Genomic DNA, 26,313 nt, shown 5'->3' on the forward strand with positions numbered 1-26,313 from the left:
ACAAGACTTTTGCTTCCAGCTCTGTTTCTAGTAGGGCATTTATATATAGCCATCAAGAGGATCTTTTCTTGGGATAATTGTCTACTCCTAAGTATCTGTGGTATAGGGTCATTCTCAGTACTTTGTAAGTTCTTTCCAAACAATTTCAGGACAAGAAAAAAACATTGATACAGATGATCATTTGTATTCAGTGGGAACTCAAGTCAATATCTACCCATGAAAACTTTTCTAGATTTTCTTCAATTCAATGGTTTGGTAGCTTTTGTACCCTTTGGAAGAACAATGAGAGGTTAATCTCTCTTCTTAAAGAAAAAAAATCAGAAAACATAATTTTGTCAAATCTCCTTCAAAGGAATTTCTTTTCTAGCTTCTTATCTGTTCAAAGCTGCTTAAGATATGGTAGTCAATATCAATCAGGAAACATTTGACCCAAAGAGATAAAGTCCGGAGGTATGATCGTTTGATGAATGGTCTACCCTTATCAGCTCATAATTGCTATTATAAACTCAACAGAAAGGTTCCCTTCCACTCTCCTTTCTGAAATAAGCCTCAAAGAAAAAGCAGTGGTGGTGTCACCACTAAACCTCACGCACTAAGCTCTGCAGTAGCTACTGGCTGCCAAAGCCAGCAGGTGTTATGTTAGTCAAAATTAAGAGTCTCTGAAGGTCTACACTTTATAGCCTTTGATGCATTTTCACATACAGTATTTCATTTAATCCAGATATCAGTCTTTTGGGGTTTATTGCTCTTATCATGGCCTGTAATTCCTTGTGTGTGTGATTATATATACACACACATACACGTTTTTGTATATATGTATCTCCTTGCTTACTAGTCACATTCCTAGACTCTAGACTTCATGAGGACAAGGTACTTATGTCTATTTAATTCACTAAGGTTGACTCGGGGTCCTAATGCAATGTCTGATACATAATAAGTTTTCCCTAAACATATGAATGGTGGCTTCAACAGAAAGGAAAATAGATGGATGAATAAGGAACCCTGTGTTGAGGGGATTGTCTTGTTCATTTTAAAGCTAAGAAACCTGAGGCTCGAATGTGAAACTGCTTATGTAGAGGGGGCAGGCACATAAATCAACATCCACCATGTCTTTGTGTGGATATTGCTGAGGATGCTGTCTCTTATCTTTATCCAAGATACAAAAGGAGTGAAGCAGCAGAGAGTACACCACCAGCTCCATCTCTATGTGGCCTTGATCATAACTACTATTGCTATTATTTTAAGACTACTGTAGCAGGAGCACTGTGCTAAACATTTCCTAGATGTTGGCCAATCCTTATGAAAACCATGGGAAACAGGTATTGTCATTCTAGTATTCAAGATGAAGAAAGCTCTTTCAAGTTAATTAAAACAACTAACAACAACAGAATAAAGAAGAAAACAGACCGAACATTATGCAAATTGGGAGTAAATTTCCTCAATACCTATTATCTATTACCCAGAGGTGGGCAGACAGTAGTGATGGTGAAATGGTGGCTTCACTTCTCAGGCCACAGGAAGCCTCTAGCTCAGCATCTCATCACTAGAACATGAAAGCAGCAACAGTAACTTGAATCAGGTTTATTCCAGACTCCTCCACTAACATGTTTATGTGACGAGTCCCAGTAACACTGTTTCTGCATCTGTGATAATGGGCTCATGTTATTTTCCTCCATCCACTCAAAGGACTCTGGGAGGAACAAGAAGAATCATAGTTTACCAGCTAAATGCTACTGTGATCATTTGGGATGGAGGAAGGTGAGGCACTGGTGTGAAAAATCACCCATAAAACCTTCATAACCTCCAGAGAAAGGCTGCGTCTCCATGGATTAGTGGCTATGTGCTCTGTAGCTATTTCACCCAAAACTCCATCATATCCAGTAGGCTGTAAAATGAGCTGCTCTGAATGTCAGCCCTTAGAAGTGGGACATAAAGTCTCATCAGGTTCAACCAGCACGAGTGTGCCACACAGTATGGACATACCCAAGTCTTTTCTATCCTCCTCCAAGTTAAAGACCATCCAGGAAGCTATCCTGACCACCCTGGCCATAATTATTAACTTTTTTCAATTACACATAGTCTTCATAACACAGCTAGCTTCTATTCTTCTATTCACAATTTGTTTTATGAATTGGTTCAAGTCTATTTACTAACTCTCCCAACAAGGCTGTGTTTCCCCACTATGCCTGGGGCATAGTTCAAGGCAGAACAGCTATCACTCAATAAATATTTGTGGCTTGACTGGCAGATCAGAAATATCCTTCTTGACTTTGTCCAAAAGTACCATTCTTGTTAATATTGTAAGTAAGGCTTCCCTTCTCTGGATTACTGTGACATCTCACTATCTGTCTCTATTTTTAGAGTCACAGCTATCTTATCCTTTGTTTCTTTTTTCCCCCCCTTTCCTGGACAGGAGTCCATTGTTTCTGATGTGATGGTCTAGCTTCTTCTCCCTCTAAAACAAAGTTAAACTGACCAAGCCCTGCAGCACGTCAATATTTCATTTTTCTGGTATAAGAATATGCCTCGAAATGTGGCAATAACCTGCCCACATCTGTATAAATATGCCGTTTGGTCATGTTGGGTGTGAAGAGACTGAAAAGGACTCTATGTTATTATGTACTCATGGAACTCGGAGGGCAGTGATAGTTATTTCAGGGTTGTCAACTGTATACTATGAATGATGGCCGAAGGAGACACTGTGGGAAGAGGTTCCTCACTGAAAATTTTTTTTTTTAAGGTTTTATTTATTTATTCCTCACTGAAATTTAAGGAGCAAACCCTTGGACAGTCTGAACTGATGAATATTCTAATAAGTATCTTGTTACTTTCAAACATTTGACTATCTACTAGCAAAGCATGTCCAAAGAACAGTGTTACTTTAATGAACAGACAAAAGATTTATCCATAGAAACGGGCTAAAATCCTCAAAACAAGTCTTTGCTGAATCATCCACGATCACATGGTTCTGCCATAGCTGCTAGGTGCTAGGGAAAGGGTGGGAGACTTGACCCAGTGTCTCGGAAGTCAAGGCAGAAGAAAGAGATAAGCACGGACGCATGTCTCTTTGGCTTAGTCCCAGTATTTTCCTTGATCTAGAGACCTCATCTAAACTCTCAAGAGAAGAGATGGTTCTTGACACTGGCTCAATGGGTTCTGCTGCTCTGGTCAATGAACAAATTTAACCTTGTACTCCAGTTACAGGAGATCTCTGTGGATAGTTCACATTGAGGAGTTTTGTTTGTTTGTTTTTGTTTTTTGTTTTTTGTTTAAATTTTAAGTCACATTTCCTTGCTGGAAAGCATGCTCCCAGTTCTTTTCTGTCATTTTGGTTCTTTTTTATTTTTTTTTTAAAGATTTGTTTATTTACTTATTTATGATAGACATAGAGAGAGAGAGAGGCAGAGACACAGAAGGAGGGAGAAGCAGGCTCCATGCCAGGAGCCCGATGCGGGACTTGATCCCGGGACTCCAGGATCGTGCCCTGGGCCAAAGGCAGGTGCTAAACCGCTGGGCCACCCAGGGATCCCCTCATTTTGGTTCTTTATAAGACCCTGGGAGTTGTTGTCCTGAGAAAACACGTTGATTTTAACACTCCTTTGACAGTGACCCTCAAATCATATCAAATCCAGTGACAAAGCCCGGAAATGGCTTTGGATCGCAGTGGCTGAGAGGCATAGGGGAAAGCAGGAAGGTTTTCAAAGGACCCCAGGCCCCAGTGAGTTCAAATGAAGCTGGAGTGCCCCTTAGCTGGAGTCCTGTACGCAGTCTGGAGAATCTCATCCCCAAAATGGGTTTTAGAAACCCAAGAAAGTGGTGTTCAGAGGAGGTTAGAGCTCATCTAGTCCAATCCATAGGACTACACCAACCAACTTAATTACATAAGCTCTGCTCATATCATAAAGCATGAATTCCATCTCAGACCAAAAAAAAAAAAAAAAAAAAAAAAAAGAAAGAAAGAAAAAAGAAAAAAAAGAAGAGGACTAAAGAGCCCGGGGCAGAGGGAATGGCCCTGGGGCTTCAGAGCTACCAGAGTGATTAGAGAATATGAAATTTACAAGAATTGAAAAGATCTATGTGATATTGGGTCTTATTTCTACTTTTCCCAAAAGGAGAAAATTACAAATCATTAATAACTTCCCTTCCTGACTCCTCTCTATGTTGTGTCATCTTCCAATTACTGTGATTGTGCTGATGGAGCCAGTTTCTTAAAGGCCCAGCTATAAAATATATGGACTAATTGTCGAACAAAACCAGGGAGCTATTAACACCCCAGCAGAGCAGCGCTTCTGGTTGGACTCTATTATATCTACACCACCAGGTTTGTACAGCTCCATCGAGGGCCTTGAAACGCTGAAATAAATTAACTCCTTTATTTAGACATAAACATCACATCACACCCCAGAAGGAGCCAGAATGGACATTTCTGGTTCACACATTCAGTCCAGGGCAAAGAGAGACACTTCCCTGTAAATATCGCTAACCATAATCTGAATTTTCTAATTTCAGAAACCCATTCCTCCAACAGAGTAATATTTATAGAAAATGAAATTTGGGTTTTCAGTTATGCCAACTTTCTCTTTCATATTCAAATGCTACATATATTCCAGAACATGTTTACAGAATTTTCCCATATTTCTAAATAAATACACAAAAGAAGTTCTGAAATATACACATTTTAAAGATGACTTTGCACACAGCAGCTTATTCCCAGATGTTTTACATTCTGAATTTCTCAATAAATGAAGAACATGCTAGGAAAGCAAACATGGGCTGACAGTATTTAGTCTAAGTTTTTTAAATGGTATAACATATGTAGCTCAAAACAATTTTCAATAACTATATTTCACCCTGAGCAGTTATTAAAGAATCTGAAATGAGCATTTGTAGGGTTCGGCACTGAGTTTTTAAAAATGCAGCTTTTAGGGTGATTTTCATTGTTTTGAGCTTCTCAACCACACGGCAGCCACAATTCTTGTCTTCTATCTTCTGAGTTATATATATATGTGTATCTATATTCATGTGACAAGCCCATGATCCCAGTTCACTGCCACAAGTGCTCATTAACAAGCCTCACAGCCCACAGTCAGTTCTGCGAGCTTTGAACCAGTTCCAGAACGAGGGCTACAGCAAATGGCAGCCTGGCCTTTTCACTTCTTCCAGTTTTTATATATTAAAAAAAAAAAAAAAAAAAAAAAAAGCAGAAAACTCCCAATAACTGCTCCTTTCACACCTTTTATCTCCTTTATAAATTTGTAATATTCACTCATTAAATCTCAAACTTTGCTACATTCTTATGTAATGCTTAATTCTCTTCTTCTCTGGGGTTGGCTTGTGAAATGTCTTTAATTAAAAAAGCTAAAAGCACTCTAAATCTGGATGGCAGACTCATTTCCAGGGCATTCAGGCATGTTGTCTAATTTTAAAACTCTGACAGGATACATGTAAATTTATGCAAGTTTCATAAAAGTCACAATTTCCTCCTTGAATTCAAGCTAAAGAAAATGCCCCCGAGCTCTTTTCAAAGCTGTTTGTTTTACTGGAAAGCTCATTTTGCCCATTGTGTTGGAGGTGATTATTCTAAAGAATATCCAATGTCAGAATCCCATCAATCCACCAAGCATTAAGGAGTTAAGTTTCCCTACTATTGATCAAACAGGCTCTTTGATCACTATTTTATGGCTCTTTAAACACAGATGGGGGTGGGAAGGGGAAAATATTATCATGCAAATTATTTTGGTTGACAGTAATTAAGAAATTATATGTTAAGAAAATCAGTAATTGTTCACATGAGTCACTAATGTGTTTTCATTCTTTGTAAAACTTTCTGGCACGCCCTTCCTTTCTTGCTTTAAATAAGCAAGGACTGGAAAATATGCACAGTATTTGGAACCCAGGGGAGTGACATATTAATTCAAAGTTTGCTTGGAAGTGGAGGTTTGTGGAAATGCAGACGAGTTCCCATCCTTTTTGTTTCTACCACCCTGCACCCAAGACTTCATCTCCAGGATGTTGGGGGTAGCCCCTGTGAATGAGGGAAGGAGGGTCATCTATGGGCTGGGACTCTACTCTCCTCCCTTCTTTGGAAGGCCATAACTGGAAGACCCAGGGCTTAGGAAATCTATGAGAATAACCACCGCATGGGGGAATCACAACCAGCTCAGCCATGGGCACTGAACTAGTCCTTGCTAATTCTGCTGCTCTCCAGAAGCAAATCTTCACTCTGAATTAAACCTTTGCCAAAGTTTGTTTTGGAAAGGCCCTAAATCCACAGGAAAGGGCCTAACAGGGTATGATGGAAGGCCGAGACGGGCTCCCTCCTGAACGGTTGGGACACCTTCAAATGAACTCAGGTTAGCTTACAAATCACCGATCCCTAAAAGAGCACAAACTAAAATTACATTTGTTTTTATTGAAAGACAGCCTCAAGTGCTGACATGTAGTGTATGACATGTGATACATAATAATACTCTTAAACCAGTTCTGACATAATATCTCCGGCGGCCTAATAACCACAAATGATTGCTTTACTTAAGAACTAGCCAGAAGCAAAATAGATCCATGTAAAAGTAGCTTGAGCCATAAATACCTCAACAATATTTTATGTCACTTTGTAAAAGTTAAAGGAGTCCTATAATAATTAACAACAAAAACGCCATGTTCTTTACTATTGTGTGTTGGTTGTGAAAGGTTATTTCATAGTCCCGAGGCTGCCAGAGCCGTAAATTATGCAGACACCAAGAAACATTAAGGAGAAATAATAGCAATTTAAACGAAGGCTGACGTAATTCATGATAAACAGTCATTGGAAAATATTACAATGTTGTCTTTTTTGAGTGGGTTTAATCAGAAGAATGTGACCATATTCTAACATAAACCACTTCTCTTTTCCATTGTGCTAGCACTTGGAATGTTGGCACTCACCCTGGCTGCAAGGTTCTTATTCACAATAATTGCTGAATCCAGAGCTCTAACACCTCCAGGGAACCTAACAATGTAAATTTGGTATTCTGATTGATGGAAGGAGCTTCCAAGACAAAGCTCACAAGCTCCGGGGCTGCATGGTGGTCCAAAAGAGGGCCTGAAATTGGAGATGCATGTAGCCAGGATAACTTAAAGAATATATACCAAAAAGATGCCTACGTAATGCAAACACTGAAGAATTGCTTTATTGTCACGTCTAATAGAACCTTGAGATGTGGTATAAATCCGGCAGCTGTTATGATAAAAGCAAACCTTTGTCATAAGTTGTTCTGGGTGAACTGTAAATACAACAACACATTAAGAAGCAAATATGATGAGAAAGACCGAACCTGCCAACTTTCATTAACGCAAAGTATCACCAGGTCAGTATCAGAGACATGATCACAGGGTATGGCGGCCAAGCAGTTCAGTTTATATCTGAACACACACAAATAATTACTAAATTTAATACGGGGACAGAGGGAGGGGAATTCTGTGCAATAAAAGACCGACTGGGCGCAGGGGTTTTTGGTTTGTTTTTGTTGAAAAACAAAACAAAACAAAACAACAAAACAAAAGGCACCAAGCTCAGAAACATGCCAACATGGAGACTGGGCAATATTTACCTCTCTGGAATTCACCCAGTCTTTGGGAGCGTAAAGGGAATAATATTGCTATTATAACTGCAAAGCCTTCCAATGTACAGTTCATTTAAAAGTCTTTAAGCCAACTATTGATTATTTGTGTCAACGAAGGAAGGCAAGGATAAGAGAAAACCCTGAAAATCCAATAGCTTATTTTTCCCACTAGTTTCTATTTCATTCATGATCCATTCTTTCCAAAGGCCATTAAGAGCAGCAGAAGTGATTTCATTTTTTCTTCCTCTCCTTTTCTCTGCCAACCTTCGGGTGGAGGTGCTAATGAGTTGGAATGAACTCAAATGAAGGCAGAGGAGGTCTGCCCAGGAAGTCAGGGACTTGGACAATCTACAGAGTGGGGACCCTGCCCCTGATAATCAAAAATTAATTGCCACCTTCCAAAGATCATTTATAATATCCATTATATAGCAAAACAGACTATTTTTGACTCTGGATAGCTTTTTCCAACTGAATCTTTTTAAATAGTCCCAGAGGTCAAATATCTGGCCACTCCTTTAAAAATATTCTTTCAAAATATGATAAATGGCTTTCTTTGGCATTTATACTAATAAAAACGTATTTTATCTCCTTTTACCACACAAACCTTACTTTCTCTAAATAGCCCATTGCGAACATTATCAGTGAATTTTGCTCAGTGTACAAATATTTTATGTATTACAATGAGTAGCAGAACGCAAAACTTGCAAATATTTATTTTTAGACATATGGGAAAAAAAGCAATTAGAGCTAAAAATGTGAAGAATGAAGAACTCACTTAGAAGCAATTACATTGGACATGCAAACTGTTCTGCCATCAAACTTTTATTTAGATGCCATAGAGCATATTAAGAAATATCACTTGCACACACACACACACACACACACACACACACACGAAAATATTACTTCACAACTGAAAATATCCAATCACTATAAACAACATCTGGGGGTCATTAATAATTTACTCTGTGGCTGAATTAGCCAAATAATAAGTGGTCTGACTCAGAATTCCTAAATTTCTATTTTTGAAGGAAAAACAAAACATAATACCATGACTTATATTCGCAAATAGTGATGCTCTCTGGGCAGTTTCTGTGTGTCTACAAATGCGTGTCCACATGGCGATAGATTTGTGAACCCACGCAAGGCACACATCGTTTATGCCATTAATCGCTACCTCGCCTAAAGTGGTGTCCTGTTTTTGTTTTGAGGAAGTTTAAAATCGTAATATTGAGTTCACTCTTAGCTCAGAGCCTTCTGTGTAATTAGCATATTTTTCAGACTGGTAAGAATCTGACCATAAGCAGCATCTGAGAAGCTTCCCATTCCAAACTACTACAAAGCCTTTCGTATGCAGCCTCATAACACATTTTAAGAGCAAGCATACTGTTCAAATATTCCAGCCCCAAGATAAAAGAACTAACAATTTTACTGCCACACAAGCCACTGTGCTGAGACACCCTAAATATTTATACTAACGGGAGTTGAAAATAGTATCAGAGAACAAAGCCAAAATATTTCTTCTACTCATTAATAGCAACAGTCTTTGGCAAGACAGATGCCAGAAAGCCAGCACTTTTCTGATTCACTGGGTCCCATCACATGGTCTGTTATTATAGGTTTCATGGGGAGTCAACAGCCTGGTTGATTTATGGGCAAGGGAAAATAGTCTTCATGACAATCCAGATTTACATTTTTTAAAAACGTCTCTAAAATATCTCTCTGGAAAGTACCAAATTTCCATTGTAAGGTACATAATTCTTATCACATTTTGAGGTCCCCAGGATCAGTGGTCTCCTAGTTGGCAGCATCTGAAAATCATAATTTTTTTTTTATTTCTTAGTGATGCACATGAAAATGACGTGTACTATGAATGATGTGGTCTTGGATCTGATGACACATAGCACCTCCACGTTTGGTCTGTATCAGGGTCAGGAAACTTTTCTGTACAGGGTCAGAGTGGAAATATTTCCAGCCTTGCAGGGCATACTCGACTTTGCTGTTGAGGCCCAAGAACAGTCGTGGATCGGACAGGAGTGTATGAGTGTGGACTGGCAGTGCTCCAATAAAACTCTTTAAGACGGCGATGGGCCAGATGTGACCCACGGGTCAGGGTTTGCCCTATTTAGCCCAGTGTAAGAAGGGACCCCGTGCGCGCTGAGGGAACCCTGGACTTGCTGCCCACAATGGGCACAAGCCAAACCTACTCCCTGGGCTTCCCATGTCACACCTCACCTACAGCAGGTGCTCAGTCTGTGTCAGGGAAGGCCGAAGGGACCGACCGTGCTTAAACTCACAGGAATCATCCCAAGGCGACTGTCCAGGGGCAGGGAAACACACACTGTGCAGGTGAATGTAAAGAATGTACTCAGCTACTTCCACGGGGACTTTTTTTTCTTTTTTGAGCACAGGTTGGACTCTTGCAATTGTTATTTACGTGAATCAGTGGGGCTAGTTTACTAAAAAGAGCGACACTGAACACCCCAGAAGAGCACTGGCTGTAAAGTACAGAGCTGGGTTTGAATCCCAGCTCCACCACCTGACTATTGTTGGATGACTTCCTCTTAAATGGCTCTGAAGCTCAATTTTTTTTTTCATCTGCAAAACAGGGACACTACCTACCTCCAAGTATTGTGAGAATTTAAGGAGTTGATGTATGTACTAAGTGCTTGGTACATGTGGAAGTTGGTTTCCCTAAACTTTCCATTGAAGTGATTAATCATATAAAATACAAGGATTCATTAAATAGATAGCATTTAGGGACACAGACTATGGTTAGGCACCTAACATGGTGCCTGACACATAGTATGCTCTCAATAAAAGGTACAAGTTGGTTATTTTATTTTTTAATTAAGCAGAATTCTCAGGAAATGAGTTGTCCTACTTAACCATATATAAAGTTGACAGAGAATTGTTACAAATCATTATTTTTGTAGATAGAGTGCAAGTATGTGAGAACAGAAAGGGAACTGAAAGATCACCTGGTGTAAAAGTTCATAATCTAAGACTGTACAGAGTGGACAAGTCTTGAAAAATATATGCAGATTTCCTGTATTTGTTTGATATGTTCATTTTTGCTAACATTGTTCAAAGCCATGATGATAATGATGACAATGATGCACATTTTCATAAGAAGAAAATTCAGTAGCTTTCTTCACATTCTCAAATCAGGCCAAGATTCAAAAAAGCTCAAAAATCTAGTCCAATCTTCCATTTTATGTGTAACACTGGAAACTTGGAGTTAACTGAGCTGCTGAAGCTCCCTATTTGGTAAGAGGGTCAGATTCTGAACCCAGTTCTCCTGACTCCCAGTCAAGTGTCCTTTCTGGTACATTGTGTTTTTTCTTAATTTCTGGGTAATTAATAGCACTAGAGTGTATGCTTCCAAAATCATAGCTCTGCACATTTTTTTTTCCTTAAGTAGGCTCCACACTCAGCATGGACCCTAATGTGGGGCTCAAACTCACCACCCTGAGTGGGGATTAAGAACCACATACTAACTGACTGAGCCACAGGGCTCTGTACTTTTACTTAAGGCGAGGCCTTTTACCTGAGCCTGTGACTGCCCAGGGAACATACCCTACCTTCTGTTGCTACTTGTCACCACACTCTAGCACATCAGCACAATCATGGTTCAGCTGTCCCAGCATCACACCTGGGTGGAAGCAAGTAAGCAAGGAGGAGCTGGCTGGCGGTAGTCATTACACTGCCAACTTCCATTCCCCATCACCCCTACCACCAGCTACAACTCTAGGTGTCCCTATAGCATCAAATCTCAATCTTCAGTGTGCATCAAGTAAGATTAATATACCAGTGACAGGATGTTGGCCATTCAAATTCAGGAGGTCAGAGGCTAAAAATCAAAGTTTAGTGAATTTTTCAGGAGACTGGAAATTTTTGCCTGAGCTCACTTTCTTGCCTAAGCCCCCCCAAGTATTCACTGAAGAGATTCTTTCCTGTTGTGCTTTAGAGCCACACAGAAACTCTGGATTTTCATTCTGAACACTGGGTTCTCAGCGTCCTCAGCGGTAGCTGAAGAAGATCCAGTAGAAAGGGCCAATTGAGTAAGCGCAGAGCTGGCTCTGCTTTGCCCACAGCTCTGCTATTGCTTAGAAGGAAAATAATTTTGGCAATAAGAGATTCTTGGAATTTATCCCAAAGAAACCATCAAAATGCTGATGGTTTTATATATAAAGATGTTCATTACAGTGTTAATTATACATTATACATTATACATTAAAGCAACAACACTAAAAACCCTAGAAGAAACGAAAACAAACTTCTAATAGAAAAGGATTATGTAAACTCTGATAAAGTCATTTGGTGCAGTATTATGTAACCGTTAACATGGTGCTTGTAAAACTGTCCATAATAATATAGGGGAGTGTTTATTTTTTAATGACTAAAATTTTAAGATGTAACAATTGCATATATAAAATGTTCTCCAGTAAATAAAAACACTTTGGAAAAAGTCTGGAAGGAATTGATAAACTCTGATGAGATTACTGACTATAGTTAGGGAGGCAATATCAAAGAGTGGATAAGCATACCAGCTTTGAAGCTAGACAGACCTGATCTGGAATCCAGCCTGACCACTTACGGGCCGTGTGACTTTGGGCTGATGTGACCTTTCTTAGCTTCTGCTTCCTTCCCTGTGAAGTGATGGTTAATACGAGATTCCTTCCAGGGGCACTTTAAGAAGTGAGATCATGTGCGTAAAGGACTTAGCATAAGGCCCAACATATGGTACATGCTCACAGAAGAGTGGCAACTATTATTATTATTATTATTATTATTATTATTATTATGCTTTATATAATGGCAATAATTTCATAATGAGAAAAATATTTTGAAAAACATATGAGCTGTTTTTTATTTTTTCCCTTCTTGACACACTGTACAAAGGGGAAGAGAAATAGGTGGCATCTGGTTGACTGAAGATCCCGGTTGATGAGGGTTTGTTGCACAGACCTCGCAGCTGTGAGGCCATGCCCTTCAGGACTGGGCCCCATTCGGGGGAACGGCCTCAAGAGCACAGACTGAGAAGGGGGTGTCCAAGCCCATTGTGGTCTTACCACCACTGCATTCATGTTTAGCTACTGACTTTCTCAAATCAGTTCTTCAACTGCCCAGTAGGGTCATGGACGCCAGTCCCAGAGGTTATACAAGGTAGTTCTGGGGCAAGGCATTGAAGACGGGGTAAAGACCATTTGAAAAGTAGGAGGGACACTCATCCAAGTGAAGGACATTCCTCTTCTGAGTTGTTCATGGCCAGGCTGAGGGTGGGCTGAGCAGCTACTGGAGTTGGGAGCAGAGAAGCCACAGTCTCTCTGCTTTCAGAGGCCACTTCTCATCCCAGCCCTGGCCCATGACAAGGGTACCAATGGTCAGCAAGACCACTTCATGAGGGCTCCCAATTGTCCCCTTTGATCTAGTCCTGACACATTTCGATTGCCTTTCTTTCAACAACTATGGTATAGAACGAATTCTCAATAGAATGGCACCTGTCATCTGGATGCTGATAAAGACAAACCTCAGAAGAACACACTTTTATCAACATCCTTTCACTTTTGGAAGGTGTCTGTGCTGGGGACGGGGCAGTATAGTTTCTGGCACTGTGTGTAGCATCTTTTTTTTTTTTTTTTAAGGTTTTATCTGAGAAAGAGATATCGAAAGAGAGCACAAACAGGGGGTGAGGGGAGAGAGAGAAGCAGACCTCCCATGGAGTAGGGAGCCCGACGTGGCTCTCGATCCCAGGACCCCGGGATCATGACCTGAGCTGAAGGCAGACGCTTCACTGACTGAGCCACCCAGGCACCCCTGTGTGTGGTATCTTTGTTAAAATAGCTTATCTATTATTTTAAAGACCTAATGTTCATGTCTGGAGCTGTGACGAAGAAAGCGTGACCTGTTCAACTCTGTGTGTTGTGAACTTGCCTCGTCCAAAGGTGGAGCTCTCCTCCATGGAGCTCTCCTGAGAGACAGAAGGCCTCACCCTCATCTACAAATACCACGGAGCAAGTCAATGCTCCACAAAGTATCCTCCAGGTGTAAGTGCCACCCAGCAAGTAATCTTCCTAATAATGAACATTAAACTGGCTAAGTCCTTTTTTTCTCAACACTTTCCAAACGATTCCAGCCTGAACTGTGATCTCTATTATTTCCAGATCCATATAGTCCACGTTTCCTTGGAACTTGTCAATGTCCTATATGCTAATGACTGACACCGTTCCTTGGTTTTCACACTGAATTCAGAGATCTGTAGGTTACAGACTGTTAAGATCAGTGTGGTGACTTCTGGATACAGGCTACCACTTGCCTCGACTTACGGGTGCTGCTTGACTTCCTCAGAGAACACCTTTGTAGCCTGTGCAGATCCCAGGATCTATTAAACATCCTAACAAACTAATAATCTCAACCGAAGACCTTGACCAGTTTATGAAGAACTTTCCTCTGGTTTGAAGAGGTGAATAAATGTTGAGAAAAATTTCCTTTGAGTTACTTTCCCTTGAGAATTAAATCAACTGGCAATGAGCTAAACCTTAAAGATTGAGGTCAAGAAATACTTGACTCTAAGAAAGGAGATAAAATGATGATTTGAAGCCTTCTGTAATTTAGCAGGGTTTTTATATTATTTCCACAAACATATGTGGAAGATGCAGAGGTGAGTCAGGCATGATTCTTACCCCCTGTAGAAGCTTAGAGTCTAGGGAAGGGAAATGCAATAGAATCCATTAACTTTAATACCAAGCGGGGGAAAAAAAAAGCAACTTTGGAAAAGTACTGAGGAGCACAGAAGGAGGACACAGAGTGAACAGTGTTCTAGATGATTCCTCAGAAGCTACAATTTCAACCTAGAAGCCTCCCCTTAAACACCCAGGAAAACAATGAGGCACTCCACTCCTTTACCCTCCACTGCAAAGTTGATGCATCCCTCCCTTTCCTTCTTATAGGCCCAAGGGGAAATTTCCAACTTAATAAGAGACAAGTTGATTTTTCCTCCAAGAGGCTTCCCCTGGGTTCTAACCACAACGGGGCCTCTGGGAGAAGGACTCAGGGGCACCTGGCTCCCTCAGGGGTAGGTGGCATCTTCTAGGAAGAAAAAAGTTTTGCTTGCAGAGGCTGTTTTGTTTTGTTTTGTTGTGTTGTGTGTATGCGTGTGTGCATGTGCGTGTGTTTTAAATGTCTATGTTGACAGCTAAAAATGGCAGAGGAAACAACCTTTCTTTGAGCTTCAAAGTCTGGAGTATTTTCCACCTCCTCACCTGAAATAACTTCCTTCTTTTTGTTGAATCCCTCAAGGTCCGATTGAAGATCCACTTCCTCTCAGAGGCCTCTTTTACATCCTTTAGCTCCAGGGGTGCCTACAGTTTGACCTCCTCTAGTTAGCCCTTAGTGGACTTCCTCGCGGTGTCCACCATGTGGCAAAGCTTTCCCACTTACAAACCTTGGCAGATATTATCTCCTCTGAACATCAAAATAAGTCCTGAATCTTAGCCCCATGCCCCTCTCACTTTGGGGTGGAAAAGTATGTTCCCCGGGGTCAGGGGACCAGGGTGGGGGTTGCTAACTTTGACAACATGCTAGATCTGTGATCCTGCAGAAACTATGTTATCAGGCCGCTCATGATAAGATGCAGAATTCTTTTTTATTTTAAAGATTTTATTTATTTGTTCATAAGAGCCACAGAGACAGGCAGACAGGTAGGCAGAGGGAGAAGCAGGTTCCCGATGGGGAGCCGGATGCGGACTCCATCCCAGGACCCCGGGATCACACCCTGGGCCAGAGTCAGACGCTCAACCACTGAGCCACCCAAGCATCCCAAGACACAGAATTCTTAAGAAAATCACAATAAGATTTGTAGTGGCCCATTACTCTACATCTTATCTTGGCCAAGTTGATTTTTAAGCATCTTGACGGCAGAGACCAACATCCCAACAATGCCTGGAGTTCTGCCGTAAACAGAGCCGGTGCTCAATGAATGAATGTAAGCACCCAGAAGCATTAGAGGGTACCAGTCTTTTTCTGCCCAAATCCCATCTGTTCTTCAGTCCTCCATGATGGCAACTGGAGAGCCAAAAAGGCCGTTCAGAAAAGAGATTCTAAGGGAGAGAATTTCTAGGCAATTTCCAAAGGGAGCATAAAGCCCAGATGATGGAATCGAGGCCCTCGCCAGCCAGCAATGAGAAGATTTCCTGAGCAGGCAGCAGAGCCCGCGCCTGTGCCAAAAGCCTGGCTGCTCTGCCTCCTTCGAAAACCCATTACCAAATCATGGCAAGCAAAATTTAATTTTAAAAAGGGAAATGATTTATGTGCTACAGGAATAAAGAAGTGACAGAAGCAGGAAAGCTTGCATACATTTCATTTTTTGAAATTAGACCTATAATTTTTTCATTAAGGGAGGATGCCAAGTTGGGAAAGCCAACGCGTTCTAAGCAGAAAATTAGAGAGAGGTGTACAATCAAAGTCCTGTCAGCGTCGCAACCCCATGCCTCAGAAAGAGCCCATGAGAACACGGGGCAGTTTACGCTCCGCTCCTTTCAACTTGCAGCTCTTACAGGCTCTATATTTTTATCTGCTTCTGCTTCTGTGATGAGATGGGAAGCATCAGTCTGGCTGGTGTGTGGAAGACACCACAGGGCAGCAAAGGCTCAATCAGGGAGGCTGGTGTAATACAGACAAGCCAGGACGGTGCCTGGCTATCAAAGTTTCCTGATCCCATCCAATGGTTTTCAGATTTTGCATCATTATGATCTTTCCCTTCCCCATATCGATCTCTCTAAATCCTACAGAACCCACTGAGCCTTCATTATCTAGAGAGCTGGTGATCAGTTATCTGTTTCTAGGTAGCCAGATCTCAGGAAGCTGGAAAGATCTTTCTGAGCCTGGTCCAAGCTGAAAGGCAATCTAGTGTAACTGGTAAGAGCCTGGATACTGAGCCAGACCGTCTAGGTTCAAACCCTGGTTTTGCCACTTGATAGCCATGGAACTTTGCTGTGCTTAAGTGTCCTTATCTGCAAAATGGCGAAGAGCAATGATACTGACACATGGTATGCATGTATCCATTCACTCTTTTAACTGATATTTATTACACACCTTCTATGTGCCCAGTCTTGTTCTGGTCCCTGGATACACGGTTGTGAACATGCTTTCAAAGAGCTCGCATTATAGCACAGGTGGGGATGGGGGAGACAGACTATAAACATATAAAGAAACAAATAAGAGAGTTAATTTCAGATAGTGATAAGTTACAGGAAGATAATTATATGTTGGGTGATGGGGTGGAGCCAGACTTGCAAAAAAGGGGAAAGTCAGAGAAGACTTCTCTGGGGAGCAGACATTTGAGCTGAGGCTGGAATGATGAAAAGGAGCCAGACCCAAGATATCTGGGGAAACACATTCCATGCAGAAGGACAAACAAACAAGTATTTCTGGAATGAGCCGATGTTGAATGACTTTTAGTAGTAAATGATACCTCATTTCCCCAAGAGTCTATATAGGTATGAAATAATTCTGTAAATGTTTTTTGATGAACTACTATGGACTCGATACATGGTTATGGCTGTGTTGGATGGTGGTGCAAGAGGTACAAGGAGACTTAGTTAATGAGAAGTACTTAAGTAGTACGTGCCATGTACCATCTAAGTGCTTGAATCCCCACAGCTCTATGAGGTATGGTCTAGATCCATGACATACGGTCCATGGCTATCCCATACTTTCCCAAGCCTCTCCCCAAAACCCTCATTATAAGGTTACTAGGAGCATAAATTCTTCTGTCTTGTTCACAACTGTGTGCACAGGGACCAGAACAATACTGGGCACACAGTAGGTGTGAACAGATAATAGATATTGGTGAAATGCATAAATGGACAAGAATGTACTGTGTGTCAGGCACTGTGATGGGCTCTCGCCACTCCCAGACAGCTTCTCCAGCAGTCCAATGGAACTTTAATCAGTCCCTTGACAGGATACAATGACGGTGATTGGAGGGTATCTTTGATATCAAGAGGATTTTAAAAATCAAGTGAATACATACTTATTCTGAACCTCATTCTCCCATCCCTTTCCCTAACTAGCACTTTTGCCTGTGATTTTTCAATGACCTGGTTCTTTCCTATAGTGTGTGTGTGTGTGTGTGTGTGTGTGTGTGTGTGTGAGTGAACTGATAAAAATATCTGTTTCACCCTAGAGAGGAATATGTTGATCTTGCTAATGTAATGGGATATAACTTTCTTGCTTTTCTAAATGAAATGCTAGGTGAAATATTAGCCAATATAGACACAAATCCTTTCTTCTGGAGTGAACAAGAGTTTATTGTACCCATGAGTCCAAATAGTTTTTAATAACCCATTGAGTCCCCTAAGCTACAAAAAGGAGTCCAGAGTTATTTTAAAGTATCCTTCCAAGTTCCAAAAATAGAAAAGAAATTCACAAATCAGACCCATTCCATATATCATGACTCTGAAAATTAGTTTACAGTAACAACATAAAAATTCTGTTCATTAACCCTTAAGAGAGATGGTACCCTAGCTTCCAACACCTCTGCCCAAGGTCGGCTCCCCAGCCCTCTTTGTGTCCCAGTGTCCTGGAAGCCAACACCATATGTGAATCATTACATGTACTATTGAGCACATCCAATATACCACAACCAGCAGGCTTATTTGGGTTCAGTTGACCCCACTATGTGATGAACTTCAACCTTCCACTGTCCTTCCTTGGGCAGCACATGCAACAAAGAGAAGGTACCAAGCATGGTCTTGGTTAGACCATTCTTTAATGATAAACAGAACCTCTAGAGAATTTCCAGGACGAAGCAGTCCCCCAAGAGTGATCTCTGGAGGGTAAGGACTTCTGCATAAATTGCAGTATAGAAGAAGCCTGACTCCTTTCCCACTCAGATTCAGTTAAAGAGAAACATCTGCCTTGCTATCATCTGGGTGATCGGTGGGCACCGCAGGCAGGCAGGCAGGCAGCGCAAGGCTGAATGTGGACAGGGGCCAGGAACAAGGCCATTTGATCATCAAAATCCACTGTGACCATGAAACCTACTTTGGCAAGGAAAAAAATGTTTACTCACTTACAAATTCCCATGATCCTTAACAAAACAACTGCCTTTCCTTTCATTTCCAGCAAAACATGTGATGTTTAGAGGGGAAGAGGCAGAGTCCAGCTCGTCCTCTGTGCTTCAAAATAATGTTACACATCCTGAATTTTCCTTCATAAAAAGTCAAGGTTTCATCCCCTCTTTTGTTTTCTTCCCTCCCTTGGCTTTTTCTTCTTTTGTCTAAAATGTCATTATTTCACCCAACAGGAAAACAGAAAGGGAAAGTTCAGGGCAGAGTCAGAAAAGCTTCTTTAAAACATATTGTAAAAAGTAGAAAACTTTTCTTTTCCATGAAGGCTCTAGGAAGAGTCCCAGAGCCTTAGAGAAATGGATCCTTTATTATTTACAGAGCGAGATCGGTTTGGATGACTGTAAGCTGTCCAAGACCTAAGATTCTCCTAGAAATAATAGAGAATCTTCACTGATCATGAGGACTGTTTTTTTTTTTTTTTTTAATCAAGTGAATACAGACTTAGTCTGAGCCTGGTGATGAGCTATTACCACCCAGTGTGAAAGGTGGGATGAGGGAGGTGCCTCACCTCATTTGCCTGGAGGAAGAGCAAATCAGACAGGTGAGCCTGGATTAATACCTAGCGGATCTGTAAGCCTAGCACTTTCCCCCTAAACTGTGCTATCCTCCCTGCGCTTCAGCAAAAGACATGTTTTAATACCGATGTTGCCATCTTCTCCCTAAGGGTCAGGGTTCATGGTTTCCTAACATGGACCAAACGTCAAGACGGCAGCCCATCTCCGCTCTGCTCTTTTCAGGAGAATACCACATCCTTCCTTTAACCCCATCCCATTCCTCGGTCAAGGAACACCCCCCCCCCCCCCCCGCCCCCAACACACACACATACACACACACACACACACACACACACACACTCTGACTCCGAAGAACTTAGAAGCATGACTTATGTCTCTTTGCAGTTCAAAATTCAGACTAAAATAAACTATCTTTTATTATTTTTTAATCAACTATATCTTAATCCAGCAGTTAGTTCAACCCACATTTAAGCAGTAATTTCATCTCATTTATATATATTGGGCCCACCTTACATCTCTCTGACAAAAGCAAGTACCTTAAAGTTATCCATTTATCGACTGTACTGTGCACGCCTCTGTTTGGATTTAGCTGTCAACACTTCGCACACGCGACATCAATCCGTGTGGTGTTAAGGGAAACATTGTGCATTACAAACTGGTGGACATTTAATTGTTCTAACAGGAAAAATAGACCGACTGTTTGCACATGTCTGTTTTCTCTACAGCACAGACAATAATAACAATATAAATGATGGTATGTGTTTTACAAAAGAGGAATCAAATTATAAAAAGGTAAAAGCAAGGTGGGGATAGCCGAAGAATGCCTCACGTTAGGAGGTTCTAACAGGACAGTGGGGGCAGGAATTACATGCAGGGTAAAGATTTTTATAAAAAATTGTCATTCATAATGTCACTTTCCCCTCATTATTATTATAATCTCATTTCCTAATTGCACGTGCAATACAACCAGTCTTCACAATGCTTTCATGGGGAGTCCGTTGCTTTAGTTTTAAAAATAGTCAATTCTCTTGTGCTGCGAAAAGATCACACTGCCTTTAAGAGCACTGTTACTGACAAGATAGAAGGATTCAGGCAGGATGTCAAGGCTGAAGCTTTTCAATCACCTGCCATTAATATGATTCAATTTATGCTTATGTCATAGGTTTAGACACTGCACAGCACTGTAAGCAGGGAAGGGACTTGAATAAAACACACGGAAGAAAGCAGATGGTACGCTATCAAAACCCTTCAAGCCTAAAATAACCTTTCCCAAGTAAGGAGGATAGTTAATTAAAACCAGGATATATTTACTCTATTCTGAATATCTCAATGTAAATAAAAATCAAAATGACACCACTGTAATGTGGGACTAAATGATGAAATTTCATCGATTCTATTTTTCTTTAATAGTTTCTAATCAAACTTTTCATTAAACAGCTTCATAAAATTCCTCGGAGAATTTATTTATAGGGATTCATTGTAGATTTAAAAGCCTCACTTTTATTGTTCAATTAAACTTGTTATTCCGTGGACAACATTTAAACAATGGAGGGAAGGGGGAGGTGTCTGAGCAATTGGGAAAGGTGGTCACGCAGAGAAAATGTGGATCGTTCCTGCCCAAGAAAGCCTAGTTCCACCTCCAGAGCCACTGCCTGGACTTGCCCCAGCCTTGGTCCGTGGACTCACACTCACGTCCTCCTGGCAGAGAGGGCACCAGACCGTTCATGAAGGGCAAACAAAACCTAGTGGAGGCCAACAGTTGACCCACGGTGAAGGCAGCCATTCTTGACATGGAGAGTCAGGACATGAATTCTAAGTGATTTAGGTTGTTTCCAAAAACTTTTCTATTAGCCTTTCTCCCTGTTTTTGAAAACCAGACCGAGTCCTGCCTTGTTCATGGAGCTTTCCCTGACGCCTCTCATGATCACCCTCCCAAGCCCCCCACCCCACCAGCCCACTGCTAAATTCCTCCTGCGCTTGCTTTCTGCAACACTCACCAAATACTTAATCATTGACTTTCTTGTAACATTAGTTAACCTTTCAGGTGCGTTAATCCTGTCTTCCCCAATTAGAATTTTAAATCCTCCAAACAAGCAAGAACTGTGTTTTATTTATCTTTTGAACACCCTCTCTCACCCCCACTCCATAATCCCATTTAATAGAAGAAAGCAAAAAATATATTGGTTAATAAAATAAACATTATTTAATCATAGGAAAGCAGACACTGTCCTTTTTGAGAAGGGCCTTGCAGGTATTTTATGGCAATTTATGAATTTCATGTGTCAAAGGTGTAGCTGCTAAATGCTATAAACTCTTTGCCATCAGCTCCACCATTCATCCACCTGGTGATATGGCTAATAAAATTTGATTTTTACAGCCTAGGCATACTGTTACCTAAATTACATTTGACCAATTACTGAAGTCACCAAACGTGTGGTACAGAATATATACTGTGTAGAAAATTCGTCTGTGGGCCCCCTGGCACTCGCGGTAATCTGACAGAAGTGTTTTGGTCATCTGGCAGTGTTTAATATTAGGAACATTTGTTTAATGCTAGTCACTAATTAAATTTATGTTCTTCTACCAACTGTTAGTTGGTTAGAGAAACCCAACCCCACATTTTAACAAACGCTTTAACTCATGTTGATTTCAAATACAACCAGTTGGAAGTTTAAAAGGGTGTTCTCTGGAAATTTAGATGTAGGACCAAAAGTGGAAGGCGGGGGTGGGGTGCTGGCAAAGGTGTTCAAATCAGGTCAAAAATAAGCTTTTTTGGTGGGGGGAAGAGGGGTTCACTTACTAAAATGAAATACTACACTAAACACAAACTATCTGAAGTACAAACTCAATGAAAAGAAAAAATCTAATATTCTAATTATTGAACTGGCCATCTAGCAGTTCTTTAAAGGTACCTTTATTCCAAAAGAAAGTTTCCATTTTAAGAGGCTGGAGAAGAAAAAACAGCATTAAAATTAGCTTTACCAGAAGAAAAGTTCAGGAAAACATTCAAAAGTCAGACGCTTGTGTTTGTGAGAACATTTAAAACTAATTTAGTAACTCTTAACAACCATTGTGATCACTGTTAAATTGGAACTTCTTTCTATTACCAATTCCAGACGCAATAGCTTTGAAGCCCAATGACTAATAACTCTTAAATTAGCCAAAAAGGTTAAAACATTTTTCACTATGTTATGCTGTGATACTCTTACTTTGACTACTCTTAAATGAGGGAAAGCATTCCTTCAGTTTTATTTTGTGTCAGGAATTTACAGACCTCTTGAGTGGCAAGCAGGACAGAGGGTTTGGGAGTAGGGGATATGGAAAAAAAAAAACAACTCAAAACAGAAGTATTAGAAAGGGAAGATTTGTAAATGCTGATCTGAAAAGAGGGGTATTTTTTTTTTAATGTACTGGATACTTCACCTACTTGAATAAAATGATTATTTGAATATTAAAAATATGACAATAATTTCTCTTGGAAGAAGGGATAAATAACTTGTATAAACCTTGCTGTTCTCTTATAGACCGGTGGTCATCTGGTAAGACAGAGTTGTGAAAGGCATCCAAAAAAAGTCTGTAAGGAAAAAAAATGCCATGTCCAATGAACCGAGGTCTCCTTCCTCTTTCCTCCCTTCTCTTTTGGAACATCCCTCACCCTCACCCCTACTTACAATATCCCCCTGCAGCAGCAGGTAAAGGGCTGCTGGGGTCACGAATAATGAGAGTAGAGAGGCCACAGTGGATTTCCCAAACCATGCTGAGGCCTGTAACAGTTAAGCAAAAACTCTGAATCTGAATAATCCACAAACTGAGGATCCTTGGGAAAACCTTAGATGACAGAATCAAGGAATGTTTCAACTCAAAAGGACCCTATCAGTGCTCTCTCTGGGCCATGGGTCTCAGCCTCTTTGCCTCTGTAAGTACAGGAATTTCCAAGGAACATGTATAGCTTGATAAAGCACCCCCAGGGTATTCTGATATCCCTGCCTAGCCAGTTGAGAATCACTGATATGATCCAATCTCTTCAACAAACAGATGAGAAAATGAAGATGTGAGAGATGTGATCCTGGCTTGCCTCCAGTCATTCACTGCATCATGCAAAGGCTCCCAAACCTATGATATATCTTCTCCTTTGCTTCTATCTATAGAGACACATGACTGATTGGCTAGAAGAGATGCAGATAAAATTATGTGTGCATATCCATCTTTGGGGGGCATAGTATATAAAGAGAGAGAGATCTGAATTTAGATATATATACACACACATATATAAATATCTATACATATTTTTATACGCTGTGCCCAGCAAAGATGGATATATATGTGTAACCATACATACATATGAAAAAATGAAGGGGCACAGGGATCTATCTCTCATCAATCTATCTATTCGCCCTATAGCACTGAAGTGGTGACAACTGGTGCATTTTTACAGTTCCTTATCACACTGAAAAGGGAGTGATTAGTTAAAAAAAATCAGTATCTGAATAGCCAAAGCCTTTTAAGAAAGAGCAAACATGAAAGCTTCCTGTCCTGAAGTCCAATTTCAAGGTCGACCAAGCAACTTCAGACCCTCTATCAAACAACAAATGCTAAATAATTACCCTTTACCCTGGCAAACAGAGGCTGCCAAGGAGGCGATGGCACTTTCTGCCACAGTCATCTGGGGGGCACCCAGAGCTTGGGGGGGGGCTAAGCCCTGTCCCCCATCACCGCTCCTGGTGGGCACTGAAAACCAGCAAACATACATGCACAAAATAAAGAAGAGAACAAAATAAAAAGACTCACCAAACTCATCACATATACTCTCATTTTCAATGAGAGTTGGGTGGTCAAAGGTATCCCGACAGTACAGGATCTGTGGGTTCTTGCTGACCACCGCAATGCCCCCCAGGGCCAACGCAAACTGGTCCGTCAGAATGGAAGGCGGCTTATCCTGGATGCGCTTCAGCATGGACCGGTACCGGCAATACTGAGGGTAGCTGAGGACGATCACGTTCGTCTCTTCCTCGTCCTCCCCTAGACAAACAAGAGAACACGTCCGTTAGCCTCTTCCCCCCAACACCGGGCAGCCGTGGCCATGCCACAATCCCAACGATCGCTCTGCTTTCGAATGAAAACCGTGTCTGCAAACAAGACTCCCCCCCACCTCATCTCCAACACAGGCTGCGTTGTGGCCGACCCCGGCGGCCCCACCTCCCCAGCCCAGTCCCACTCGCAGGCCTCGGGGTACCGCGGAGGAAAGGCCAGGTGGACAGATGAGGCGAGGTTTGGGCCACCTGCAAGCAGCACAAAGAGCCTCATTTATATTATAAGCATTCAAGGCCTCATCAGCAGAAAAAAATTACAATTTGGTTGAGCTTCTTTATACATTTTTCCAGAGTCTGCTTTTTTTTTTCTTTTTTTGAGATTATATAATCTTTCAGGGCTAGAAGTCTCTGGAAAGGTCATCTGGCCCCAGAGAGACGCCTGTAAGTTCAAACAGCATCGTCATCTCATCGGGTGGTGGTTGGTGCTGTTCAGCAAATATTTCTGGTGCTCTTTACGGTCTTGTGGAAAGACCATGCTTCCTGGCCCACTCAAGTCAAGGGGCCATGTGACTGGTTTTGATCAAAAAAATATGACAGAAGTGACTTGAAGGGCCAGTGCTTGACTACAACATGCTCCCCTGCCCCTTAGCGGCTGCACCATCAGTCAGGGTCTTGGGGCAAGAGCGACATGGAGCAGAGTCTCTCGTTGGTCCTAAATGGATATATAACACAAGCACAAAAGAAGCCTTTGTTGTTTTAAGTGAGGCTGCAATTTGGGGGGTTATTTGTTTTTGCAGCATGACCTATCCCAACTTGATTGATACATCCACTTGCCTTGTCCCCCCTTTCCTTTGCCCCTTAGCTTCTAATGTGCCTTGAATCCATCTGGTAACTTGGCACAACTTAGAGAACCATGCTGAGAAGACTCCCCAAGCATCCTGTGACAGCTCCATCAGAACCAACTTAGCTCAGAACATTTCAGCAACTTCCATGAAGCTCCTTTTTACAATGATCTTAATGCTTATCTACACCTCACTACACCTCACTATATTAAGTGCTTATTTATAAAAACCAGATTCTGCATGGAGGACTCCTTCCTTCACCTGAAGCTTGAGAAATGGCAAAAGCACCCCTCTGGTAGCCTGCCACCTGCATAACGTCAAGCTGAATTTAGGCTCCATGACCTGGTCTGCCATCACTCTCTATAACCACACCATCAGCGCGTTTTGTAAGCAATTCCCAGATATGTCACTGGCTTATCCAAAGGGAAAACACTCAATATTTTGAGCCCTTACCATGCTGCCGGGAATTGCACAAGACAGTTGTTAAGGATACCGACATCGTGGCCATCTGGTAACCAGTGGGAGACAAATGAGTAAGGACAGAACAAATGATGGAATATAACCAGTACCAGTGGAAGGTGTGCATGTGACCTTTTCAGATAGGAGGCCAATACCCAGATGTATTTCTAATTATGTTCACTGAATTCCTCGGGCTGGAGGCTTCTTCGAGAATGGAGATGTTTAGCTGCTTTCAAGATGACATCTTTTAATAGTTTACATTTCTTAGACTCCTGCCTGGTTTGTGGGTAGCCACTTTGTCAGCTGGCATATTTAATTACAAGGAAATATGTTTACATTGAAGGCAAGTCCCCAAATGAAGTTCAGTTTTTAAATGCTGATATACACCCCAAGATGTTATAATTTGAGATTTTTACCGCAGACCAAGATGCCGGTTCACAATTTGGGTTCGAATCTGTGCTTTCTATAGAGTTAAAGCACATAAAGTTATACTGGAAATAATCACTGACCACCATCAGGATTCCAGGGTACCTAAGTCCTATTTGAATAAGCAGCCCCCAAATGCATCAATTGTATTGTCATACTCTCCTTGTCCAAGACACCGTGGACAAGGGACAGGGGTGTAACCATGAACCCCCAGGACTTCCGTCAGCATGCCCCACACCTACTACCATCTCCTGTAAATAGTAAATACTGTGCGAATCTAGACACTACTCCAAAATTCTATCCTG

General features: G+C 41.3%; 1 protein-coding gene across 2 annotated transcripts in view; it reads right to left on the reverse strand.

Moving 5' to 3' along the window:
* Nucleotides 1-26,313, reverse strand: part of ARID5B (AT-rich interaction domain 5B) — a 178,363-nt gene that overhangs the window by 67,296 nt on the left and 84,754 nt on the right. For both annotated transcript variants that reach the window (XM_041750373.1, XM_041750374.1), the window contains exon 4: nucleotides 24,040-24,270. In XM_041750373.1, the coding sequence (XP_041606307.1) occupies nucleotides 24,040-24,270 (231 nt within the window). The remainder of the gene's footprint in view (nucleotides 1-24,039; nucleotides 24,271-26,313) is intronic.

Source organism: Vulpes lagopus, chromosome 3 (assembly GCF_018345385.1).
Source record: "Vulpes lagopus strain Blue_001 chromosome 3, ASM1834538v1, whole genome shotgun sequence".
In the NCBI taxonomy this organism is placed as follows: domain Eukaryota; kingdom Metazoa; phylum Chordata; class Mammalia; order Carnivora; family Canidae; genus Vulpes; species Vulpes lagopus.